This window comes from Oncorhynchus keta, chromosome 1 (assembly GCF_023373465.1).
Source record: "Oncorhynchus keta strain PuntledgeMale-10-30-2019 chromosome 1, Oket_V2, whole genome shotgun sequence".
Taxonomy (NCBI): domain Eukaryota; kingdom Metazoa; phylum Chordata; class Actinopteri; order Salmoniformes; family Salmonidae; genus Oncorhynchus; species Oncorhynchus keta.
The window spans coordinates 19,072,692-19,096,933 of record NC_068421.1 but is presented as its reverse complement, the minus strand read 5'-3'; the positions used below and the strand labels follow the sequence as shown (position 1 = coordinate 19,096,933).

The window sequence follows — 24,242 nt, the reverse complement described above, 5'->3', positions numbered from 1 at the left end:
GTGCTGCTATCATGTTGTGTTGCTACCATTTTGTTGTTATGTTGTGTTGCTACCATGCTGTGTTGTCATGTGTTGCTGCCTTGCTATGTTGTTGTCTTAGGTCTCTCTTTATGTAGTGTTGTCTCTCTTGTCGTGAAGTGTGTTTTGTCCTATATTTATATTGTATTTATTTTTTCTTTTGAATCCCAGCCCCCGTCCCCGCAGGAGGCCTTTTGCCTTTTGGTAGACCGTCATTGTAAATAACCATTTGTTCTTAACTGACTTGCCTAGTTAAATACAAAAATACAAAAATACTGTAGTTTGCCAGGTTGTTGATGAAGTTGTACTACAGCAAAGTTATGGGACTGTTCTCAGAAATCAGTAAGCATGTAGTGCTGTAGAACTAGGTGCACCAATCACAGCAGAACAGATATCATATTTGCGGGCCAAGACATTTTTTTTATTTTCTTAAATCTTTTCATGCAATTCCACGTCATTTTACATGACTGGAGACATTAGAGGATATTTTTTAATAGCACACAACTGACCGAAATGACAGTCTCCTCTGACACTGACATAGGCTACTGAGATCAACAAAATGAACAACCCTGTCTTAAATGCCAATGAAAAGAGTGGAGACACATTTTACAGTATGAGGAAATTATAGTCCACAAACCTTCCAGTGGCATTGACACATCTAAACTGTTTTTCCAGAAGTTGTATTTTGAAATATTGCAAAAGGCCTTTTAGCTGCTGCCTGCTGTTCATTGACAGCCACAACTCAACAATCAGCTGTTTGATATTTTCCAGGCATGCTGCCCAATTGCAGGTGCTGCCAACATTAGGCTTACATGTGCCCATGATGTGATAAAACACAATCCACAGCATTTAAAAAAAACATCTATTGATCCTCTGTAGCTAAATTATGTTCTTGTGTAGTATTTTCAATGATTTAATTTATTTATGTACAGACAGGAGTTATTATAGTATTTGGCAAATTCATTTCAATATATCTGCAGCACCAACATGCCACCTTCCCAGGGCTATGTATTCTTCCATGCGCTGTGCTCTCCCCAATGCCCAAAAATCAACACTTTATATTATTGATTCAATGGATTGTGGTCAGTAACCCCCATATGAAGTTATTGCGTAGGGATAAGTAGACCTAGTGTTAAAATGCTTTTTCAAGTAATCAAATCAGCAAGTAGCCTACAATTACCAGTGAATCATTTCAGTAAGTCAATGAACAAGTGTTTCTATCTAATCACATTTCCCCCTGTTGAGCCAATAGTGGTTTTAGCTCAATTGTTATAGAAACGATGTGGGCCCAGTGTCCTTTTTAACCATTGTATCACAGAGACTGCACCAAGTTTATATGCTTATAAGGCCAATAAGAAAATGTTTCAAATGACTTGAATAGCCTATGGGAAAAGTGTCAAAATGTGTATTTGTATCAGTAGGCTATGGGCAGAAACTGGTTGAATCAACATTGTTTGCACATTATTTCAATCAAACCATTTAATGTGATGACTTTGAATCAATGTGGAAAACTGATTGGATTTGCAAAAAGTCACTAACGTAAAGGACTGTAGTCTTTTTTTCACACAACTTACCTAAATCCAAAAGGTGACATTTTTGGTTGATTTCACGTTGAGTTCACGTTAGTTGACAACTCAACCAAATATTAATCAAAATTAGACTTTGAACTGATGTCTGTGCCCAGTGGGGAGCACTCGCCGTAACTTAGCTAACGATTCCCAGCCTAATTGTAACCAAATATTCAAACAGAGACTTCAGTGAAAACAAAAATCTGACATTGATTGATTTATCAAGACGAGTCCCCATGCTTGTCTCAAAGCAGCGCAATGATAACGTCCTAATCAAAACGCTGCTAAAATTATCACCTAGTTGACCACATGCAACAATTGGTTTCCATTTATCGTAACAGTTGGATGACTTTGAGAGTTTCACGTACGACTAACCACGGCTATATGAACTGACTAGCGGAGCTTTCAGTTGACCATTTCTTTTACAACATTGCAGCAGTGCGAAAGATTTGGGGCTGACCCAAAATCATTTGGTGCAAAAGCCTGGTCCTGGTAAAGTCCCATAGTATAATGAAGTTTGTGTGTAGCTGGTGTAGAGGAGTCATATGAGTAAATAAACGTACTTTACTCAACATATATAAATGCAATACAAAAAAAGAGCCCACTTTAAAGGGCCGTACTACATACAAACAATTATTCACAAACAGACAATGAGGGTTAAATAATGATGAAGTAATTGGGGAATTGAAACCAGGTGTGACAAAGACAAAACAAATGGAAAATGAAAAGTGGATTGGTGATGGTTAGAAGGCTGGTGACATCGACCGCCGAACGCCACCCGGACACTGCCCACTCCCCCGGCCGGTCCTGGCAATATGACCGCAGAAACCTACCCACATCCTGCTTTACTCTCTCCACCTGCCCGTTACTTTCGGGGTGAAAACCTGAGGTGAGGCTGACTGAGACCCCCAGACATTCCATGAACGCTCTCCAGACCCTGGATGTGAACTGGGGACCCTGATCAGAGACTATGTCCTCAGGTACCCCGTAGTGCCAGAAGACATGAGTGAACAGGGCCTCCGCAGTCTGTAGGGCCGTAGAGAGACCGGGCAAAGGGAGGAGACAGCAGGACTTAGAAAACCGATCCACAACGACCAGGATTGTGGTGTTGCTCTGTGAGGGAGGAAGATCCGTCAGGAAATCTACCGATAGGTGTGACCACGGCCGTTGTGTAACGGTTAGGGGTTGTAACTTCCCTCTGGGCAGGTGCCTGGGAGCCTTGCACTGGGTGCACACCGAGTAGGAGGAAACATAAATCCTCACGTCCTAGGCCAAGGTGGACCAGTACTTCCCACTAAGGCAACTCACCGTCCGACAGATGCCAGGATGACCAGAGGAGGGTGATGTGTGGGCCCAATAGATCAAACGGTCGCGGACAGCAGACGGAACGTACAGGCGCCCAGCTGGACACTGGGGTGGGATTGTGCTCTGTGCGTAAAGCCCGCTCGATGTCCGTGTCCAGCTCCCACACCACCGGTGCCACCAGGCAAGAGGCAGGAAGTATGGGAGTGTGATCCATGGACCGCTCCTCTGTGTCATACATCCCGGACAGTGCGTCTGCCTTAGCGTTCTCGGAACCTGGTCTGTAAGGACAGAGTGAAAAAAATGCAGTCACTTGGAAATGCGGTACCCTAGGAAGGAGATGGACTGTTGGAAGAACAGACATTTCTCAGCCTTGATGTACAGATCATGCTCCAACAGTCGACCAAGCACCCTGCACATCAGGGACACATGCTCGGCGCGTGTAGCGGAGTATACACATGTAGTCGATATACACCACTACACCCTGCCCGTACAGGTCCCAGAAAATCTCATCAACAAAGGCCTGGAAGACTGATGGAGCATTCATCAACCCGTATGGCATGACGAGGTACTCATAGTGCCCTGAGGTGGTACTAAATGCCGTCTTCCACTCGTCCCCCTCCCTGATACGCACCAGGTTGTAAGCGCTCCTGAGATCGAATTTTGTGAAGAAGCCCTGTGCATTGACTCTATCGCACTGGATATGAGAGGCAGCGGGTAGCTGTACCTCACAGTGGTCTGATTGATCCCTCGATAGTCAATACAGACCCCCATCCTTCTTCTTCACAAAAAATAAACTTGAGGAGGCAGGTGAAGTGGAGGGCCGAATGTATTCCTGCCTCAGGGATTCGGAGACATATGTTTCCATAGCCGCCGTCTCTCCTCCTGTGACAGAGGATACACGTGACTCCTGGGAAGTGCTGCGTCTACCAGGAGATTTATCGCACATTTCCCCCGCCGGTGGGGTGGTAATTGAGTCGGCTTCTTCTGACAGAAGGCGAGAGCCAAATCAGCATATTCTGAGTGGATGCGCACGTGGAGACCTGGTCTGGACTTTCCACCGTAGTCACACCGATGGAAACCCCCACACACCTCCCTGAGCACTCTCGTGACCACCCCTTGAGAGCCCTCTGTTGCCACGAAATAGTGGGGTCATGACAGGCCAACCAGACTAAGCCCAGCACCACGGGAAACACAGGAGAATCAATAAGGAAGAGACTGATTCTCTCCTTGTGACCCTCCTGTGTAACCATGTCTAGTAGAGCGGTGGCCTCCCTAATCAGCCCTGCCCCTAATGGTCGACTATCTAGGGCGTGCCCATGTCCACAGGAATAAGGGGAATCCCTAAACTATGGGCAAATGAACGGTCAATAAAATTCCCAGCTGCGCCTGAATCTACAAGCACCTTATGCTGGGAATGCGGGGAAAACTCAGGAAATTTGATAAACACATACATGTGGGCAACAGTATGGGTAAGCCTGGTGCCGACTCACCTAGGGTGACACGATGGTGCCCTGCCTGCTGCCTCAACTCCTTGAGGAACCTCCCCAGCACCGACCAGCAGTGTGCCCTCTGTGGCCACAGATGGTGCAGGGAATGGCCCCTCCTCCGGTCACCCTAAGCGCAGCACCTCCCAGCTCCATGGGCATCAGAGCGGAGGTGCTGGGGGATGGAACTGACAGGCCCCGATCTGGACGTCCGCGGGTAGCCAGCAGGTTGTCCAGCCGGATGGACAGGTCCACCAGCTGGTTCAACGTGAGGGTGGTTTCTCGACAGGCCAACTCCAGACGGACATCCTCGCATAGACTGCACTGGTAGTGATCGATCAGGGACCCTGACGTTCCATCCCGCGCTGGCGGCCAGGGTCCGGAAGTCCAAAGCGAAATCCTGCTCGCTCCTCATCCATCCCCTGCATCAAGTGAAACAGACATTTCTCTGCATTTCTCTAACTCTGCGTAACGGTCCAATGCCACGTCTGCTTCACTCCATACGGCGTTGGCCCACCCCAGGGCTTTGCCTGAGAGGCAGGAGACGAGGGTGGACACGCTCTCACGTCCCGAAGGAACCGGGTAGACGGTCGCCAAGTAGAGCTCCAGCTGGCATCTGGCAGCTGTCCTATCATACTCCCTTGGGAGCACGAGCCAAATCGCGCTTGGACCGGGTGAAGGAGGGGTGGACAGTGGGGCCTGCTGTAGTCGGGCTGGTGGAGGCGCTGGATGACCTCCTCCTCTCTCCCAACGATCGATCGTTTGCAGCACGCGATCCATGGTGGTGCCCAGACATTGCAACATGGTTGCGTGCTGCTGGACGAGCTCCTCTACGTTCACAGAGAGGGCGTCTGCTCCTGCTGACTCCATTCTTGATGAGTAATTCTGTAATGAGGTCTGTGTGTAGCTGGTGTAGAGGAGTCAGGCGCAGGACAGCAGATATGAGTAAATAAACGTACTATACTCAACATATATGAATGCAATAAAAAAAAGAGAGCCCACATTAACGGACCGTATTACATACAAACAATTACACACAAACTGACATGGGGGAACAGAGGTTTAAATAATGAACAAGTAATTGGGGAATTGAAACCAGGTGTGTAAGACAAAGACAAAACAAATGGAAAATGAAAAGTGGATCGGCGATGGCTAGAAGGCCAGTGACCGTCGAACATCACCCGAACAAGGAGAGGGACCGACTTCGGCAGAAGTCATGACACATAGTCAATGATGTGTTGAATCGAATAATGCATTGAAGAGTTGTTAAAGGCCCAATGCAGACATTTTTATATCAATATCAAATTATTTCTGAGTATTAAGTGCCTTACTAAAATAGATTTCCATTAAAATGGGCAAAAATAGCTTTTTAGCAAAAAACTATTTCTCAAGCAAGGATTTTGCTAGGACTGTCTGGGAGCTGTCCGAGTGGAGGGGAAACTGAAAATGTACCAGCAGAAAGTTTGGGAAATCATTGTTATTGGTCTATTAACCAATTAACCGAATGGTGATGTCACCATGGAAAGCAGAATCTCCCGCCTTTGCAAACCTGCTGATTAGAAGGTCCTGTGTAGAGTGTATTTTCAACCAGCGACTATCAGGAAATAACACTAATATAAACAAAACCACACTTTTAGTGTTAGTTTGTTCAGCTGATGTACAATGTGATACAAAACACAGGAAAACAGAATTTTGACTTCACTGGGCCTTTAAAGGTGTAAGTAAAGAAAATATGTTATGAGTAAATAGATTACAAGAGGACAACTCAAAATCTGACAACAGTATTTGTGTATTTATACAAAATGAATAACATTTGGACTTTAAAACACAGTTATGCACACATCAGCCCTACATTAGTTTATTCACACATCTAGAAATATATTAGCCAATCCATGTCTTGGGAATTTAGCAATATCTTTGAGAGAGTAACCACCTATGATGTCTACACTTTCCACAGAATTCTGTCCATGTCATGATCCACTGAGTCAAAGACCCCCCCCCCCACATGTTCTAAATGCCAAATCCAAATCCCATTGCTCAATGTTCAATCCCTTACAATGCAATCCTGACCTGATTCCCTTTCCAATCCGTATTTCATGCCATTAACAAAATCTCACAGCACATTACCTGCAATCTTTCAACCTATATGTGGCACTTTCTATTTATCATACAGGTTTAAGACAATGGCATAGCAGGGGTTCATCTTGGCAGCATCTCTGTGCAGTAGCTCAGACAGTGTGGTCTAAATTGAACGCTAAAGTCATGTGACATGAATGTCTGCTCTATTTTAGAATTGCTGCCTGCTCCCCTCAGGCAGAAAGAAAGAGAGACTGGGAGTAGAGAGAAGCACGACACACTCCCCAGGACCGCAGAGAGACTAGCACGCAACCATCACCTATGAAGCCCTGTATGCATTCCCTTGGTGCAGCAAACTCAACCTGACATGCCCCATTTGTGTCTTGAGGTTAGCAGGAGGAAAGAGCTGGTCATGAATGGAGTGGGATATCAAATGATTTTCACCCAACTGTACAATATTTCTCTACACTATATACCTATGCTGACTGTATAAGAGAGCGAAGGATCAGAGTGATGGCCATTTGACTGTGTTTATATGTGTGCAGACAGTACATTTGGAAAGTATTCAGACCCCTTGACTTTTTCCACATTTTGTTACGGTTGAGTCTTATTCGAAAACGTTTTTAAAAATCCTCCTCATCAATCTACACACAATACCCAAAAATGACCAAGCAAAAACAGTTTTTTAGAAATGTTACCCCATAATTTTTTACCCCTTTACTCAGTACTTTGTTGAAGCACCTTTGGCAGCGACTTCAGCCTCGAGTCTTCTTGGGTATGACTCTACAAGCATGGTACACCTGTATTTAGGACGTTTATTCCATACTTACCTGCAGATCCTCTCTAGTTCTGTCAGGTTAGATGGGGAGTGTCGCTGCACAGCTATTTTCAGGTCTCTCCAGAGATGTTCGATCGGGTTCAACTCTGGGCTCTGGCTGGGCCACTCAAGGACATTCAGGGACTTGACCCGAAGCCACCCCTGCGTTATCTTGGCTGTGTGCTTAGGGCCGTTGTCTTGTTGGAAGGTGAACTTGTGAGGTGTGGAAAGACTTTGTTGCTTTTATGGATTTTGTCTTGTTGCTTTTTGTGCTATGTTCTCTGTTTGTCTGCTAAATCTTGCTTGTCCTATGTTGCTCTGCGTGTGCTCACTGATCATTGATTGTCTGTATTGTTAATGTAATTGTTTTTAATAACCTGCCCATGGACCGCGGTTGAAAATTAATTGGCTGGCTAAAACCGGCACACAACTGAAACGTTGGTTAATGTACACTGTCCCTGTAAACATGTTTTTACTAAAATAAACTCAAATTTTCTTTCCCTCGATCCTGACTAGACTCCCAGTCCCTACCACGGAAAAGCATCCCCACAGCATGATGCTGCCACCACCATGCTTTACCTTAGGGATGGTGCCAGGTTTCTTCCAGACGTGACGCTTGGCATTCAGGCCAAAGAGTTCAATCTTGGTTTCATCAGACCAGAGAATGTTGTTTCTCATGGTCTGAGAGTCCTTTAGGTGCCTTTTGGCAAACTCCAAGCAGGCTGTCATGTGCCTTTTACTTAGGAGTGGTTTTTGTCTGGTCACTACCATAAAGGTCTGTTTGGTGGAGTGCTGCAGAGATGGTTGTACTTCTGGAAGGTTCTCCCATTTCCACAGAGGAACTGGAGCTCTGTCAGGTTGACCATCGGGTTCTTGCTCACCTCCCTGACCAAGACCCTTCTCCCCCAATTGCTCAGTTTGGCCGGGCGGCCAGCTCTAGGAAGAGTCTTGGTGATTCCAAACATCTTCCATTTAAGAATGATGGAGGCCACTGTATTGTTGGGGACCTTCAATGCTGCAGAAATGTTTTCCCCAGATCTGTGCCTCGACACAATCTTGTCTCGGAGCTCTATGGACAATTCCTTCGTCCTCATGGCTTGATTTTTGCTCTGACATACACTGTCAACTGTGGGACCTTATATAGACAGGTGTGTGCCTATCCAAATCATGTCCAATCAATGAAATTTACCACAGGTGGGCTACAATCAAGATGTTGAAACATCTCATGGATGATCAATGGGAACAGGATGCACCTGAGCTCAATTTCGAGTCTCATAGCAAAGGGTCTGAATAGGTGTGCTTTTATTTTTAATATATTTGCAAATATTTCTAAAAAAAAATTTTTCGCTTTGACATTATGGTGTGTTATGTGTAGATTGATGAGGAAAAACACCTATTTAATACATTTTAGAATAAGGCTGTAAAGTCACAAAATGTGGAAAAGGTCAAGGGGTCTGAGTACTTTCTGAATGCGCTGCACAATATGTGTGTGCAAGTATGCACATGTGTCCATTTTCTGTGTGTGCTTATATGCATGTTTGCATTATGTTTGTTTGAATGTCTGTATCAGTGTTTATGGGTCAGGAGCTGGTTTAATGGTCCAATCCTACAGTGTAGTGCTATCTGAGTTTATCTGGTCTGATCAGGTGAAGATGAGGTGCTGGTTCTCTAGGATCCCGTACTCAGCCTTGTGCTGCTCAAACAGCTTAGCCAGCGCCCCCAGGTAACAGCCATGCAGCCTGTCCACCTCATCAGACGAGGGGCTCACGTTCCTTTCCACCACTATGGGCTCTCCCACTGAGATAGAGGGAGGAAGGGAAGGGGGTGAGATGGAGAGAAGTAAGGAGGGAAAGATAGAGTAGAAATACAGAGGGGATTCAGTGAGAGCAGAAAATGAAAGGCAGAGGAATTATAGAATGTTAAAATGTAGTGACTCAGAGGAGGAACTGGAGAGAAAGGGAGAGGAAGGATAAAGGAAGTGGAACAGAGGGCACGACTGAGGACAAAACACATGAGGTTACAGCTCTAAGGTAATTTGATTGGCTGTAGCCCAGTGACCCTTCACCGTGGATGGCTCTGTTCCAGCTGGTCATGATGTCCTGGCTGACTACAGCTGCTGCCACAGTTACTGTTACCCATAACACAGTCACCTATGAACCAGCTTACCAGCTTGTCATATGTCGGCTGTTCTCTCAGTGAGCTTTTATTTGACCATCTGGGTGATGACTAGCTAACTAGAGGAATTCATACAATCAGAGCACTGTGACTGCACATTGTTTCTGAATGTTGTTTGTAAATAGTTTTCGGAATATGTTTCCCCATAGACAGAAATGGGTCATATTTTAGTCTCTATTCCCTCTCGTCACCCATCTCTTCCCATCACTTTCCACCCACATTATCCCCCATTCCCCACCACTCACCGATGGTGTAAATGGGTTGTCTGAAGGGCATGAAGCCCAAGCTGTACTGGAAAACCCCCCGGGCGTGAAACAGAGGCAAACTGAAGCCCAGGGTCTTCCTCATGCACTCCTGGATGGTACGGACCAGGGAGCCCTTCGGGTTCTTCAGCTGATTAAACAGATCATTCTCCCCAAAGGAGAACACTGGCACCAGATGAGCTCTGCACGCAGGAGAGGGTGAGAGAAGTCTCCATTTTTACCAGAGGCATAATTTCACGTTTGACTGCAACCTTGCAATTTTACATTTGTGATTGTTTGCAAAAATCTATGTATTTTAATGTGATCTGATCCTTTTTGGATGTTTTGTTATTAAAAAAGATATATGTTCCTGTCATTATTGCGCTAACTCCAAAGTCATCTTCGGCTCACACCAATCTATCTGAAGTGGAATGTGGAGTGCCTACCCATAATCCTCCTGACCCGAGTGTATCTTAGTTCCGTTTTTAACAACTAAATGCCCAGTCAAATTAACGATTCTTTCAAACCTCTGAGCGGAGGCATAAATCTGTTATTTTAGCAGGTGTGTGTGCTGTAAATATTGCAGTGCATTTCCTTTCACCTCAACACATCTGTCATTAAAAGCCCTGGGGTTAAGATTCATAGTTCACTTCATGGCCTACAGTACATTCAGTAATGGCCCTTACGGAGGAGGTTTCAGTCAACATGAACATTTCTAATACTTGATTATAAACGAGACGGTTATAGATGAGGAGTAGTTGATAGGAGATAAGGCACTCACCCACACCTGAGAGCAATCTTGACGAAGCCCTTCCTGTTGAGGGCCTCCAGGACGAGGCTCCCAGGCCTGGCCTCCAGGGACTCTGCCGCCCCACCAATCACTATGATTGACACGTTTCCCCCTCCCTTCTGGCTCAACACGTGGGTAAGACTCTTCTTGGAACAAGAGACAACCCCTTAGGGGAAGTTCAGCACAGTATATTTAGAACAAATGTGGGCCATGATTTTTTTTTTCACAGGACAGGTTTTATTAGAAAAAACTTCTAATATCCCCAATATGAAGAAAGAATTGTTGACAAACTAAAACTGCACTACTGTGTGCACACACAATGTTTGAACCTTTAAATGTAATTTACCAAACCTTAAAAACCTATTGATAGTGTTTAAATCAGAAAAAAACAGAAGCATTGTGGTGGAATAAATAAATCCCTCATAAGGTTCACCTGAGGACATGAGATACTCCCGGAAGAATGGGAAGCTGAACCAGATGCCGAGGGTATGCAGGTAAGGAGTCATTCCTGGATAGAGCTCCCGGAAGCCTGTGTATTCAGTACAGAAATTCCCAAATGCTCCGGCGACCAGGATTCCGTGAGGATGGAAACCCATCAGGTAGTTCCTCTCTGGGTCTAGGTCACATGTCTTAATCAGCTGACCACAGACAAGACATGAATAGTGAGAGGATAATGGATAAGACACAGGTTGAGTTCCTGCCCGACTAGATGTACAACCAATGGTTGTGTGCCACGTCATTGACTGTGCAGTCGGGCATCAGATGGTTATGTCATATGATGTGGTTAGCTAATATGTTAAATACATAACCAGGCCTTGTAAGATCAGTGGAGGCTCCTCAGAGGAGGAAGGGGAGGACCATCCTCCTCAGTGAATTTCATTTAAGAAAGTGATAGTTTTAGATAAAATTATACTAAATATATTCACTTCACCAAATAATTGATTAAAACACACCGTTTTTCAATGAAGGTCTACAGTAACCCCAACAGCACTCTAGAGGCATCGAGCTTCCGTCCTCTGGGTATATTGACTTCAATACAAAACCTAGGCGGCTCATGGTTTTCACCCTCTCCCATAGACTTAAACAGTAATTATGACAACTTCCGGAGGACGTCTTCCAAAATATCAGAGCTCTTGCATCATGAACTGACATGTTGTCTCCACAATCAAATGATTAAAGAATGAATCTAGTACTGAATGCATAAGCTACAGTTAGCTAGCAATGCAGTGCATAAAATGTGGTAACTAGTAGACTCAAAGAGAGAGAATGAACAAATTAATTTATTCCAAAATGAAGGAAAAGCAAGAGATCTGTATTTTTTTTCAGTTTCACTTACTTAGCTATCAAATGCAGCTAGCTAGTTTAGGCTTGGAAAGGTTTTTTCACCAGGTCACATGCCTGGTCATATCAAATGTTGTGCATTGAAGTCCACAAGTGAAGGGAAAGGGTAAGAGGAGGGGAGCGCATAGATGTGAGAAGGAATACAATGTGACTGCTATGAAAGTGAACTGTGTTTACGTGTGATCAGTGGTGTATTCATTCCGCCAATTCTGTTAAAAAAACGTTTCTTAAACAGAACGAAACGGGGATAAACATACCTGGTTTTGTCCATTAGAAACTTTCATTTGCAACTGTTGGACTAATGATTACACCCTAGATCAGCTAGGTGCAGGCAAGAGTGTGCAAGGAAGTATTTATTGTGTCACTGTCTGTCCATGTGTCACTGTCAGTCACCTCAAATGTTTTTACACTGCAATGTAGTCGGGCAGGAACTCAACCACAGAATGGCTGGATGTGACAGGGGGCTGGGCCTTTAGCCATGGAAATACCATGATGTATTGGCCAATGACCTCTTTACAATGGCTTTGACCTATTTGAGCTATTAATACACCAGAGGGCAGTGGATAAAGAGTAGGTTGGCAGTCATGCTTGCTTTGAGACAAACGTCCTCAATTATATTTTCATCAGTCAGTTAATCGGCATTTGTATACAAATTGCGTTATTGTTGTATACAAGTTGTGTTATTATTAATCAAACATGGAATTCAATAAGGAATTCTGAGTGTCTTTACAGACCGTCTAAATTATGCAAAGAATGGTGTAATAACCTATTACTGTTGATAATAATGAGGCTTTATATTAATTGGCGTCCATGCATCATAAAATGCATAGGCTAAACACCCAGAAAACGTCCTAAGCCTACTTACATGGATGGGGAAATAGTCTCCGAAGTGTTTCCACACGGTCCAGTGGCGTACCCAGTCAGACCTGCGGCCCCCAGCCTGAGGTGTGTCCCAGTCCAGGTAGAGCCACAGGGCATACAGAGCAGCCACGTGCCAGTATCCATTCAACACGATCACAACGTACACACAAAAACAACACTGCGCTAGACAGATGGATGTGCAGAAAAATATGGGCATCACATAAGCAAGCACTGACTTGAATTGACCCCATCCCTGGGCCACTATGGTTATGATTTGCTGAAGGTGAGGAAGTGCGCAGTAGCCTACCAGTTACCTCCAAAGAGAAAGCAGAAGACCCATTGAAGAACTGCAGCTGTCTGGAAACGTCGGTTGAGCGGGATATTCAAGGGTGCAAACTCAATCTTCACCATGTCTGCGGTTCCCACTCCCGGGTTCTAAAATGATATCAGGGGAACAGAGCAGAGGAAGGGTCACTATCTTATGCCCCTGTCCTTGCCAAAATCTTTTTATACTTAGCAGCTCTAACAAGGCAGTCGTCCAAGTTCGTGGCATTTTGACGAGACTTCAGGCGCAGGACTATTCAAGTCAAATACAAATGATAGGCTATACTCATTCTCGTGTGCCTGGGTGCTTATAATACACTTTACTTTATCAACTTCCAAAACACTGCTCTAAACGTGATTGCTAGCCTGATCTGGTTTCTTTGTTCTAGCACCATCTTGTGGAAAACGTAAAGTTCAAGCAAACAGTTTAATTAAGTACACCCAGAGAGGAAGAGGTGAAGCAAGGTTTTACTCTGCCTAAACTCTGTCTACAAAAATAAGCCCACGAATGTGGAATTTTTGCGATGGAGATCAATGAGAATGTGTCTAACTTGGTCTAGAAAAATGTAATTGCCAATTTGCTAGGGGAGTCTCATTTGATTGAATAGAAGTTTCATAATGGTTAGGTTGTTACGAATGCACTGATACACTTGGCATTTCGGCGACTTACCCAAAAATGACTTTATATAGGAGTTGTACCTGTTTTCATCATGGATATAAACCATTTTAGCATGGACATTGCCATTGAGGGCTTCCACTATTTTAAAGTAGTCAATTGGGTGGGGATTCCTATGGGTTGAGCGCATTCAGCCAAGGAATAATAATATATATATAATATATGAAGAAAATTGACTACATTAAAATGGAGGTCGCATCAATGGCGCTGACCATACTGTCACAGATGCTATAATGGCACAGACATAAAGATGAGTGTCAGCGATTAGGTGAATGGATAAGCGGAGTCAGGCGCAGGACACAGGTATGAGTAATAATCTGAATTTACTCTAAATGTAAGCAATGTTCCAACAAGGAAAAATACAAATATCCAGAGCACAAAGAACGAACCCACATGACAATGACAATCACTCACAAAACAGAAAGGGAATCCAGAGGGTTAAATAAGGAACATTGATTATGGAATGGAAACCAGGTGTGTATAATGAAGACAAAACAAAACTAAAATTAAACATGGATCGGTGGTGACTAGAAAGCCGGTGACGTCGAACACCGAAAGCCGCCCAAACAAGTAGAAGGACCAACTTTGGCGGAAGTCGTGACAATGAGTCCTCTATCAATTTAATTCAAATGGCTTTATTGGCATGGGAAATGTGCTTACATTGTTTATTATCTATTTAATTTGCTTTGGCAAAGGTGAAATAAACAATCAAAAATTAACATTACGCTCACAAAAGTTTCAAAAGATTAGCGACTGTCAAGCATAGGTGTAATAGGTGGCAGGGAAGTCAGGCGCAGGAGAGTCAAATGGAGTGTAAATATGGAGTCTTTTAATAAAGTTCCACAAGTATGCTCCTTAACAATAAATGTACAAACAAACAAAACATGGGTACGAAGACCCGACGCGCACCTATACAAACAATAACACTACACTGACAACAAATCAATCTCTGACAAAGACATGAGGGGAAACAGAGGGTTAAATACACAACAGGTAATGAATGGGATTGAAAACAGGTGTGTGGGAAGACAAGACAAAACCAATGGAAAATGAAAAAAGGATCAATGATGGCTAGAAGACCGGTGACATCGAACGCCGAGCACCGCCCGAACAAGGAGAGGCAACGACTTCGGCAGAAGTCGTGACAGTACCCCCCCCTGACTCGCGGCTCCAGCTTAGGGTCGACACCGGCCTCGGGGACGACCTGGAGGGCGAGGTGCAGGGCGATCCGGATCGAGACGGTGGAATTCTGATAACATGGAAGGATCTAACACGTCCTCCACCGGAACCCAGCATCTCTCCTCCGGCCCGTACCCCTCCCAGTCCACGAGGTACTGAAGGCCCCTCGCCCAACGTCTCGAATCCAAAATGGATCGAACAGAGTACGCCGGAACCCCCTCGATGTCTAGAGGAGGCGGAGGAACATCACGCACTTCAGCCTCCTGGAGCGGGCCAGCCACCATCGGCCTGAGGAGAGACACATGGAACAAGGGATTAATACGGTAATGAGTGGGTAGTTGTAACCTATAACATACCTTGTTCACTCTCCTCAGGACTTTAAACGGCCCCACAAACCACGGACCCAGCTTCCGGCAGAGCAGGCGAAGGGGCAGGTTTCGGGTCGAGAGCCAGACCCTGTCCCCTGGTGCGAACACTGGGGCCTCACTGCGGCGACGGTCTGCGCCAATTTTCTGGCGCCTTATGGCACGCTGAAGGTGGACGTGGGCTGCCTCCCAGGTTTCCTCAGCGTGCCGAAACCAATTGTCCACCGCAGGGGCCTCGGTCTGGCTCTGATGCCAAGGAGCCAGAACCGGCTGATACCCTAATACACATTGAAAGGGACTAAGGTTAGTGGAGGAGTGACGTAGCGAGTTCTGAGCCATCTCTGCCCAGGGCACGAACTTTGCCCACTCCCCCGGCCGATCCTGGCAATAAGACCGCAGAAACCTACCCACATCCTGGTTAACTCTCTCCACCTGCCCATTACTCTCGGGGTGAAAACCTGAGGTAAGACTAACCGAGATCCCCAGACGCTCCATGAACGCCTTCCAGACCTTTGATGTGAACTGGGGACCCCGATCAGACACTATATCCTCAGGCACCCCATAGTGCCGGAAAACGTGTGTAAACAGGGCCTCTGCAGTTTGTAAGGCCGTAGGGAGACCGGGCAAAGGGAGGAGACGACAGGACTTTGAAAACCGATCCACAACGACCAGGATCGTGGTGTAACCCTGTGAAGGTGGAAGATCAGTCAAAAAATCCACCGACAGGTGCGACCATGGCCGTTGAGGAACGGGTAGAGGTTGTAGCTTACCTCTGGGCAGATGTCTAGGAGCCTTGCACTGGGCGCACACCGAACAGGAAGAAACATAAATCCTCACATCCTTAGCTAAAGTAGGCCACCAGTACCTTCCTTCAAGACAGCGCATCGTCCGACCTATCCCAGGATGACCAGAGGAGGGTGACGTGTGAGCCCAATATATCAATCGGTCGCGGACAGCAGACGGAACGTACAGACGACCAGCTGGACACTCAGGGGGAGAAGGCTCTGCACGTGACGCCCGCTCAATGTCCGCGACCAGCTCCCACACTACCGGCGCCACCAGACACGAAGCTGGGAGTATGAGAGTGGGATCCATGGACCGCTCCTCTGTGTCATACAGCCGAGACAATGCGTCTGCCTTAATGTTCTGGGAGCCTGGTCTGTAAGAAAGAGTAAACACAAAACGAGTGAAAAACATGGCCCACCTTGCCTGGCGAGGATTCAATCTCTTCGCCTGCCGGATGTACTCCAGATTGCGGTGGTCAGTCCAGATGAGAAAAGGGTGTTTAGCCCCCTCAAGCCAATGCCTCCACACCTTCAAGGCTTCTACGACAGCTAACAGCTCTCGGTTCCCCACATAATAGTTTCGCTCCGCTGGGCTGAGCTTCTTCGAAAAGAAAGCACAGGGGCGAAGCTTCAGTGGCGTACCTGAAGGCTGAGAGAGCACTGCTCCTATCCCAGCTTCGGATGCGTCCACCTCCACTATGAATGGCAGAGAGGGATCCGGATGAGCCAGCACAGGCACCGAGGTAAACAGAGGGTTAAATACACGACAGGTAATGAATGGGATTGAAAACAGGTGTGTGGGAAGACAAGACAAAACCAATGGAAAATGAAAAAAGGATCAATGATGGCTAGAAGACCGGTGACGTCGAACGCGGAGCACCGCCCGAACAAGGAGAGGCAACGACTTCGGCAGAAGTCATGACAGTGACATTTCAAATGTTATATTATGGCTATGTACAGTGTTGCAACAATGTGCAAATAGTTGAAGTACAAAAGGGAAAATAAATAAACATAAATATGGGTTGTATTTACAATGGTGTTCATTGGTTGCCCTTGTCTTGTGGCAACAGGTCACAAATCTTGATGCTGGGATGCCACACTGTGGTATTTCACCTAATAGATATGGAAATTAATCCAAATTGGATTTAGTTTCTAGTCATTTGTGGGTCTGTATAATCTGAGGGAGATCTCTGTCTCTGTCACACCTACTCCCGCTCCCTCTCTCCCCCCATCATTACTCACACCTGGACTTCATCATCACCTTGATTACCTTCATCAGGCAGTATTGGTTTGTTTTCATGTTCAGTACACATCCCCTGTTTTTGTCATGCCTGCCCCCGCTCCCCCTCTCTGGCAGGCTGCCCATCATTACACCCACCTGTCACCATCATTACGCGCATCAGCGCTTCATTGGACTCGCCTGGACTCCACCACTTTAGTGATTGCCCCCTCTATATCTGTCTGTTCCTCAGTTTGATCCCCGTGTCAGCATTATTGTTGTTATATTTTCCTTGTCCAGATGCTGTCCATGTTTCATTTCACAGCCGTTATACATTAAATGTTCACTCCCTGTACTTGCTTCTCAAATCCCAGTGTCTGTCCTCACATTTTTGTTAATTTGCCTTGCGTCATTGTTACTAAACTCTCCTTCTGCACCTACTTCCTGACTCCCTCTGTGACAGTCTCTAATATGGTCATACATTTGGCAGGAGGTTAGGAGGTGTAGCTTAGTTTTCCCCTCATTTTGTGGGCAGTGTGCACAAAGCCTGTCTTCTCTCGAGAGCCAGATCTGCCTGTGGCGGCCTCTCTCAATGGCGATGCTATGCTCACGGAGTCTGTACATAGTCAAAGCTTTCCTTCATTTTGGGTCAGTCACAGAGGTGGGCAGGTGCAGGTTCCATACACAGGGCCTGCTGTATGTCGGCATCCATGTCCCACACCACTAGCACGATGATACGGAACGGAGGGATGATGGAGGTCTCCTCTCCCTGCCTCTCCTCTGCATCATAGAGGTGAGACAGGGCTTCCGCCTTCACGTTCTTCGAGCCTGGCCTATAGGAAAGCTTAAATTGGAACCTGGCGAAGAATAGACCCCACCTGAACTGTCTTGGGTTTAGCCTCTTTGCTGCCCTGATGTACTCCAGGTTTCGGTGGTCCATCCACACCAGGAAAGGGTGTTTGGACCACTCCAGCAAGTGCCTCCATTGCATAAATTGTTTAACTTGGGTAAAACATTGCAGGTAGCCTTCCACAAGCTTCCCACAATGAATTGGGTGAATTTTGGCCCATTCCTCCTGACAGAGCTGGTGTAACTGAGTCAGGTTTGTAGGCCTCCTTGCTCGCACGCACGCACTTATTCAGTTCTGCCCACACATTTTCTACAGGATTGAGGTCAGGGCTTTGTGATGGCCACTCCAATACCTTGACTTTGTTGTCCTTAAGCCATTTTGCCACAACTTTGGAAGTATGCTTGGGGCCACTGTACATTTTGAAGACCCATTTGGACCCAATCTGGACCCTTTCTTTCTAAAATTATCTGCCGAAATTGTTGCCACCCCTATTACTAGCCTGTTCAACCTCTTTTTCGTGTCGTCTGAGATTCCCAAAGATTGGAAAGCAGCTGCGGTCATCCCCCTCTTCAAAGGGGGGGACACTCTTGACCCAAACTGCTACAGACCTATATCTATCCTACCCTGCCTTTCTAAGGTCTTCGAAAGCCAAGTCAACAAACAGATTACCGACCATTTCGAATCTCACCATACCTTCTCTGCTATGCAATCTGGTTTCAGAGATGGTCATGGGTGCACCTCAGCAACGCTCAAGGTCCTAAACGATATCTTAACCGCCATTGATAAGAAACATTACTGTGCAGCCGTATTCATTGATCTGGCCAAGGCTTTCGACTCTGTCAATCACCACATCCTCATCGGCAGACTCAACAGCCTTGGTTTCTCAAATGATTGCCTCGCCTGGTTCACCAACCTACTTCTCTGATAGAGTTCAGTGTGTCAAATTGGAGGGTCTGCTGTCCGGACCTCTGGCAGTCTCTATGGGGGTGCCACAGGGTTCAATTCTTGGACCGACTCTCTTCTCTGTATACATCAATGAGGTCGCTCTTGCTCTGATCCACCTCTACGCAGACGACACCATGTTGTATACTTCTGGCCCTTCTTTGGACACTGTGTTAACAACCCTCTAGGCAAGCTTCAATGCCATACAACTCTCCTTCCGTGGCCTCCAATTGCTCTTCAATACGAGTAAAACTAAATGCATGCTCTTCAACCGATCGCTACCTGCACCTGCCCGCCTGTCCAACATCACTTTTCTGGACGGCTCTGACTTAGAATACGTGGACAACTACAAATACTTAAGTGTCTGGTTAGACTGTAAACTCTCCTTCCAGACCCATATCAAACATCTCCAATCCAAAGTTAATTCTAGAATTGGCTTCCTATTTCGCAACAAAGCATCCTTCACTCATGCTGCCAAACATACCCTTGTAAAACTGACCATCCTACCGATCCTCGACTTGGCGATGTCATTTACAAAATAGTCTCCAATACCCTACTCAACAAATTGGATGCAGTCTATCACAGTGCAATCCGTTTTGTCACCAAAGCCCCATATACTACCCACCATTGCGACCTGTACGCTCTCGTTGGCTGGCCCTCGCTTCATACTCGTCGCCAAACCAACTGGCTCCATGTCATCTACAAGACCCTGCTAGGTAAAGTCCCCCTTATCTCAGCTCGCTGGTCACCATAGCAGCACCCACCTGTAGCACACGCTCCAGCAGGTATATCTCTCTAGTCACCCCCAAAACCAATTCTTTCTTTGGCTGCCTCTCCTTCCAGTTCTCTGCTGACAATGACTGGAACGAACTACAAAAATCTCTGAAACTGGAAACACATCTCCCTCACTAGCTTTAAGCACCAACTGTCAGAGCAGCTCACAGATTACTGCACCTGTACATAGCCCACCTATAATTTAGCCCAAACAACTACCTCTTTCCCTACTGTATTTAATTAATTAATTAATTTAGCTCCTTTGCACCCCATTATTTTTATTTCTACTTTGCATATTCTTCCACTGCAAATCTACCATTCCAGTGTTTTATTTGCTATATTGAATTTACTTTGCCACCATGGCCTTTTTTTGCCTTTACCTCCCTTATCTCACCTCATTTGCTCACATCGTATATAGACTTGTTTATACTGTATTATTGACTGTATGTTTGTTTTACTCCATGTGTAACTCTGTGTTGTTGTATGTGTCAAACTGCTTTGCTTTATCTTGGCCAGGTCGTAATTGTAAATGAGAACTTGTTCTCAACTTGCCTACCTGGTTAAATAAAGGTGAAACAAAACATTTGCGACCAAGCTTTAACTTCCTGACTGATGTCTTGAGATGTTACTTCAATATATCCACATAATGTTCCTCCTCATGATGCCATCTATTTTGTGAAGTGCACCAGTCCCTCCTGCAGCAAAGCACCTCCATAACATGATGCTGCCACCCCCGTGCTTCACGGTTGGGATGGTGTTCTTTGGCTTGCAAGCCTCCCCCTTTTTCCTCCAAACATAACGATGGTCATTATGGCCAAACAGTTCTATTTTTGATTCATCAGACCAGAGGACATTTCTCCAAAAAGTATGATCTTTGTCCCCATGTGCAATTGCAAACTGTAGTCTGTCTTTTTATGGCGGTTTTGGAGCAGTGGCTTCTTCCTTGCGGAGCGGCCTTTCAGGTTACGTCGATATAGGACTCGTTTTACTGCAGTATGACGACTGCGTGGTCTCATGGTGTTTATACTTGCGTACTATTGTTTGTACAGATGAACGTGGTACCTTCAGGCATTTGGAAATTGCTCCCAAGGATGAGCCAGACTTGTGGAGGTCTTTTCATGAGGGATTGGCTGATTTCTTTTGATGTTCCCATGATGTCAAGCAAAGAGACACTGAGTTTGAAGGTATGCCTTGAAATACATCCACAGGTACACCTCCAATTGACTCCAATGATGTCAATTAGCCTATCAGAAGCTTCTAATGCCATGACATAATTTTCTGGATTTTTCAAAGCTGTTTAAAGACACAGTGGAATTGATACAGTGAATTCTAAGTGAAATAATCTGTCTGTAAACAATTGTTGGAAAAATGATAAGCTTCTATCTCAAGGCCATCAGACTGTTAAACAGCCACCACTAACATTGAGTGGCTGCTGCCAACACACTGACTCAACTCCAGCCACTTTAATAATGGGAATTGATGGATATTTATGTAAAATATATCACTAGCCACTTTAAAATATGCTACTTAATATAATGTTTACATACCCTACATTATTCATCTCATATGTATATGTATATACTGTACTCTATATCATCTACTGCATCTGTATGTAATACATGTATCACTAGCCACTTTAAACTATGCCACTTTGTTTACATACCCTACATTAGTCATCTCATATGTATATACTGTACTCGATACCATCTACTGCATCTTGCCTATGCCGTTCTGTACCATCACTCATTCATATCTTTATGTAGATATTCTTTATCCCTTTACACTTGTGTGTATAAGGTAGTAGTTTTGGAATTGTTAGGTTAGATTACTAGATTACTTATTACTGCATTGTCGGAACTAGAAGCACAAGCATTTCGCTACACTTGCATTAACATCTGCTAACCATGTGTATGTGACAAATACATTTGATTTGATTTGATTTTAGATATCCTAACTGACTTGCCAAAACTATAGTTTGTGGTTGAAAAACAAGTTTTAATGACTCCAACCTAAGTGTATGTAAACTTCCGACTACAACTGTAGATTATGCTCCAACATTCTTCCCAGCACAGACCTGACTAACGAGACATGCTGGGCGCGGTCAGCAGAATAGACCAAAATATTCTCTATATAAACCACTATGCCCCTTCCCAGCATGTCCCGAAACACTTAGTTAATAAAGGCCTGGAAGACGGAAGGAGCATTAGACATGCCAAAGGGCATTAAGAGATACTGGTAATACATTTTTTTTTATTTTTTATTTTACCTTTATTTAACCAGGCAAGTCAGTTAAGAACAAATTCTTATTTTCAATGACAGCCTAGGAACAGTGGGTTAACTGCCTGTTCAGGGGCAGAACAACAGATTTGTACTATGTCAGCTCGGGGGTTTGAACTTGCAACCTTCCGGTTACTAGTCCAACACTAACCACTAGGCTACCCTGCCGCCCCGTGGTCGTGGAGAAGGCCGTTTTACATTTATCGCCTGCACAAATGCGCATCAGATTGTTGGCGCCCCTCAAGTCCAGTTTCGTGAAGTGCTGTGCCACATGCGTTTGTTCGATGATGGTTGGGATGAGGGGTAAAGGATAGCTGAACTTCACGGTGGCTTCAGTGTTCGATAAGTAATGCAGGGGCGCAGTCCCCCATCTTTCTTCTTAACAAAATAGAAGCTTGAGGAGGCTGGTGACGTAGAGGGGCGGATAACACCTTTCTGGAGGCTCTCCTGTATGTAGATCTCCATGGCCTCGGTCTCCACATTTGAGAGGGGATAGACGTGTCCTCTTGGGAGGCCTGCGTCAGACAGCAGGTCAATGGCCCAGTCCCAGGGGCGATGAGGAGGCAGGCGTGAAGCCTGGGTCTTAGAGAAAATCCGGTGCAGATCCTGGTGTTCCTCCAGTAAATCCACTTGAGGTTCGTGGTCTGGAATTTCCACCGTAGTGGTGTTGACAGACACCACAAGACACCTCCCCTGACACTCCTGCGACCAACCCAGCAGTCTCCTCTCAGACCAGGAAATAACAGGGCTATGCCAACTCAACCAGGGGAGACCTAAAACAATGGGGTGCGTGGGGGTGTCTATAATCAAAAAGGTGACCTGTTCTAAATGAGTGTCATGGGTCAGCAGAGAAATTGGAACAGTGATGTGATGTACAAGCCCTGTCCTTTTGGACGATTATCCAGGGCTCGAACCGAAATGTTGGACTGTAGGGGAACCAAAGGAATGTGTAATGCAGTGGCCAGTGCGCTATCTAAATGATTCCCGGCAGTACTGGAATCAATCAGAGCTAACGAGAGTGAGAGGCTAGGGTATTCAGGGAATTTAATTGGGAAACACACTAGTTTAGTTGACAGAAAAGGAGAGGAGATCTTGCCTCCTATCTAGTTTGGAGTAAGGGAATTCCCTGGTTTGTCACCTCCTCGCCTATTATTGGTTAGAGGGCAGGTAGGGGAGAAATGCCCAGATTCCTCCTTCTCCTACGCTCTACCTCGGGCAAACGTGCAGAGTCCACCTCCATCTGCTTTGACTACAGAGCACGTGTAGCCATGGGCTCCGGATTCCTGTGTAGGTCTTTGTCGGACCGCAAGAGGTTGTCCAACCGGATCACCATGATGATGAGCTGGTCAAGTGACACATGGTCATCACGGCAGGCTTACTCCATCTGTACCTCCTCCCGTAGTCCGCTGGGGGAAACGGTAACCAGGGCCGACTCGTTCCTTCCAGTGGAGGCCGCGATTGTCGGGAACTCCAGGGCGAACTCCGAGGCGGTCCTAGATCCCTGGCATAGTCGGAGTAGGCGCTCACCCCCCTCTCGGCCCTCCACAGGATGATCAAATACCGAGCGGAAGAGGAGAGTGAAGCGCTCATAGGACTCAACCTCGGGTCCACCCGTCTTCCAAACCGCGGCATCACAGTCCAGGGCCCGTCCTGTCAGTGACGAGATGACGGTGGCAAGCCTTAGCGTAGAGAGCAAGGTACAGGTCGCCTTGCAGAAGGAATCCCTTGCATCTCGCTGGCGCACCGTGAAAGCGCTCAGGGGTATTCCGCAAACCAGCTCAGATGGGACAGGGGCAGGTAGTGGTGGTGTGGAGGTTGGTACCAGAACCAGTGCTGGAGACTAGTGGGACTGTACATTCCCCTCCAAACGCAGGATGGTTGCCAGCACGCTGTCCATATCGCTGCCGAGTCTGGAGAGACAGTCCTCGTTATGCTGGACTGTCCCTACGATGGTCGCCAGCACAGACTTTCCCGCTGTCTCCATTTATAATGGGTCGATCATTCTGTCGCGTTGCATAAGGATGGGAGACAGGCGCAGGAATAAGTTATTTTTTAAAAAGTCTTTACCTAAAACAAAAGAGCTAGGTGTAAACCTCCAAATAATTCCCAGAACAAGATCTGTAATAACAAGTGCACAAAATACACGTAACACCAAAAACCCAAATAAAACAGAG

General features: G+C 45.8%; 1 protein-coding gene across 2 annotated transcripts; it reads right to left on the bottom strand.

Moving 5' to 3' along the window:
• Nucleotides 1–6,145: 6,145 nt before the first annotated feature.
• Nucleotides 6,146–13,143, bottom strand: LOC118374416 (2-acylglycerol O-acyltransferase 1-like). 2 transcript variants are annotated; one of them, XM_035760831.2, is made up of 6 exons: nt 12,992–13,143; nt 12,682–12,860; nt 10,909–11,113; nt 10,467–10,641; nt 9,689–9,888; nt 6,146–9,065 (listed from the first exon to the last, which is right to left on the bottom strand). In XM_035760831.2, the coding sequence occupies exons 1-6, from the start codon at nt 13,086–13,088 to the stop codon at nt 8,911–8,913; spliced, it is 1,011 nt and encodes a 336-aa protein (XP_035616724.1). In that variant the 5' UTR covers nt 13,089–13,143; the 3' UTR covers nt 6,146–8,910. The 2 variants fall into 2 exon arrangements, with proteins under 2 accessions (XP_035616724.1, XP_035616725.1); XM_035760832.2 differs by having other exon boundaries at nt 10,473–10,641.
• Nucleotides 13,144–24,242: the final 11,099 nt, after the last annotated feature.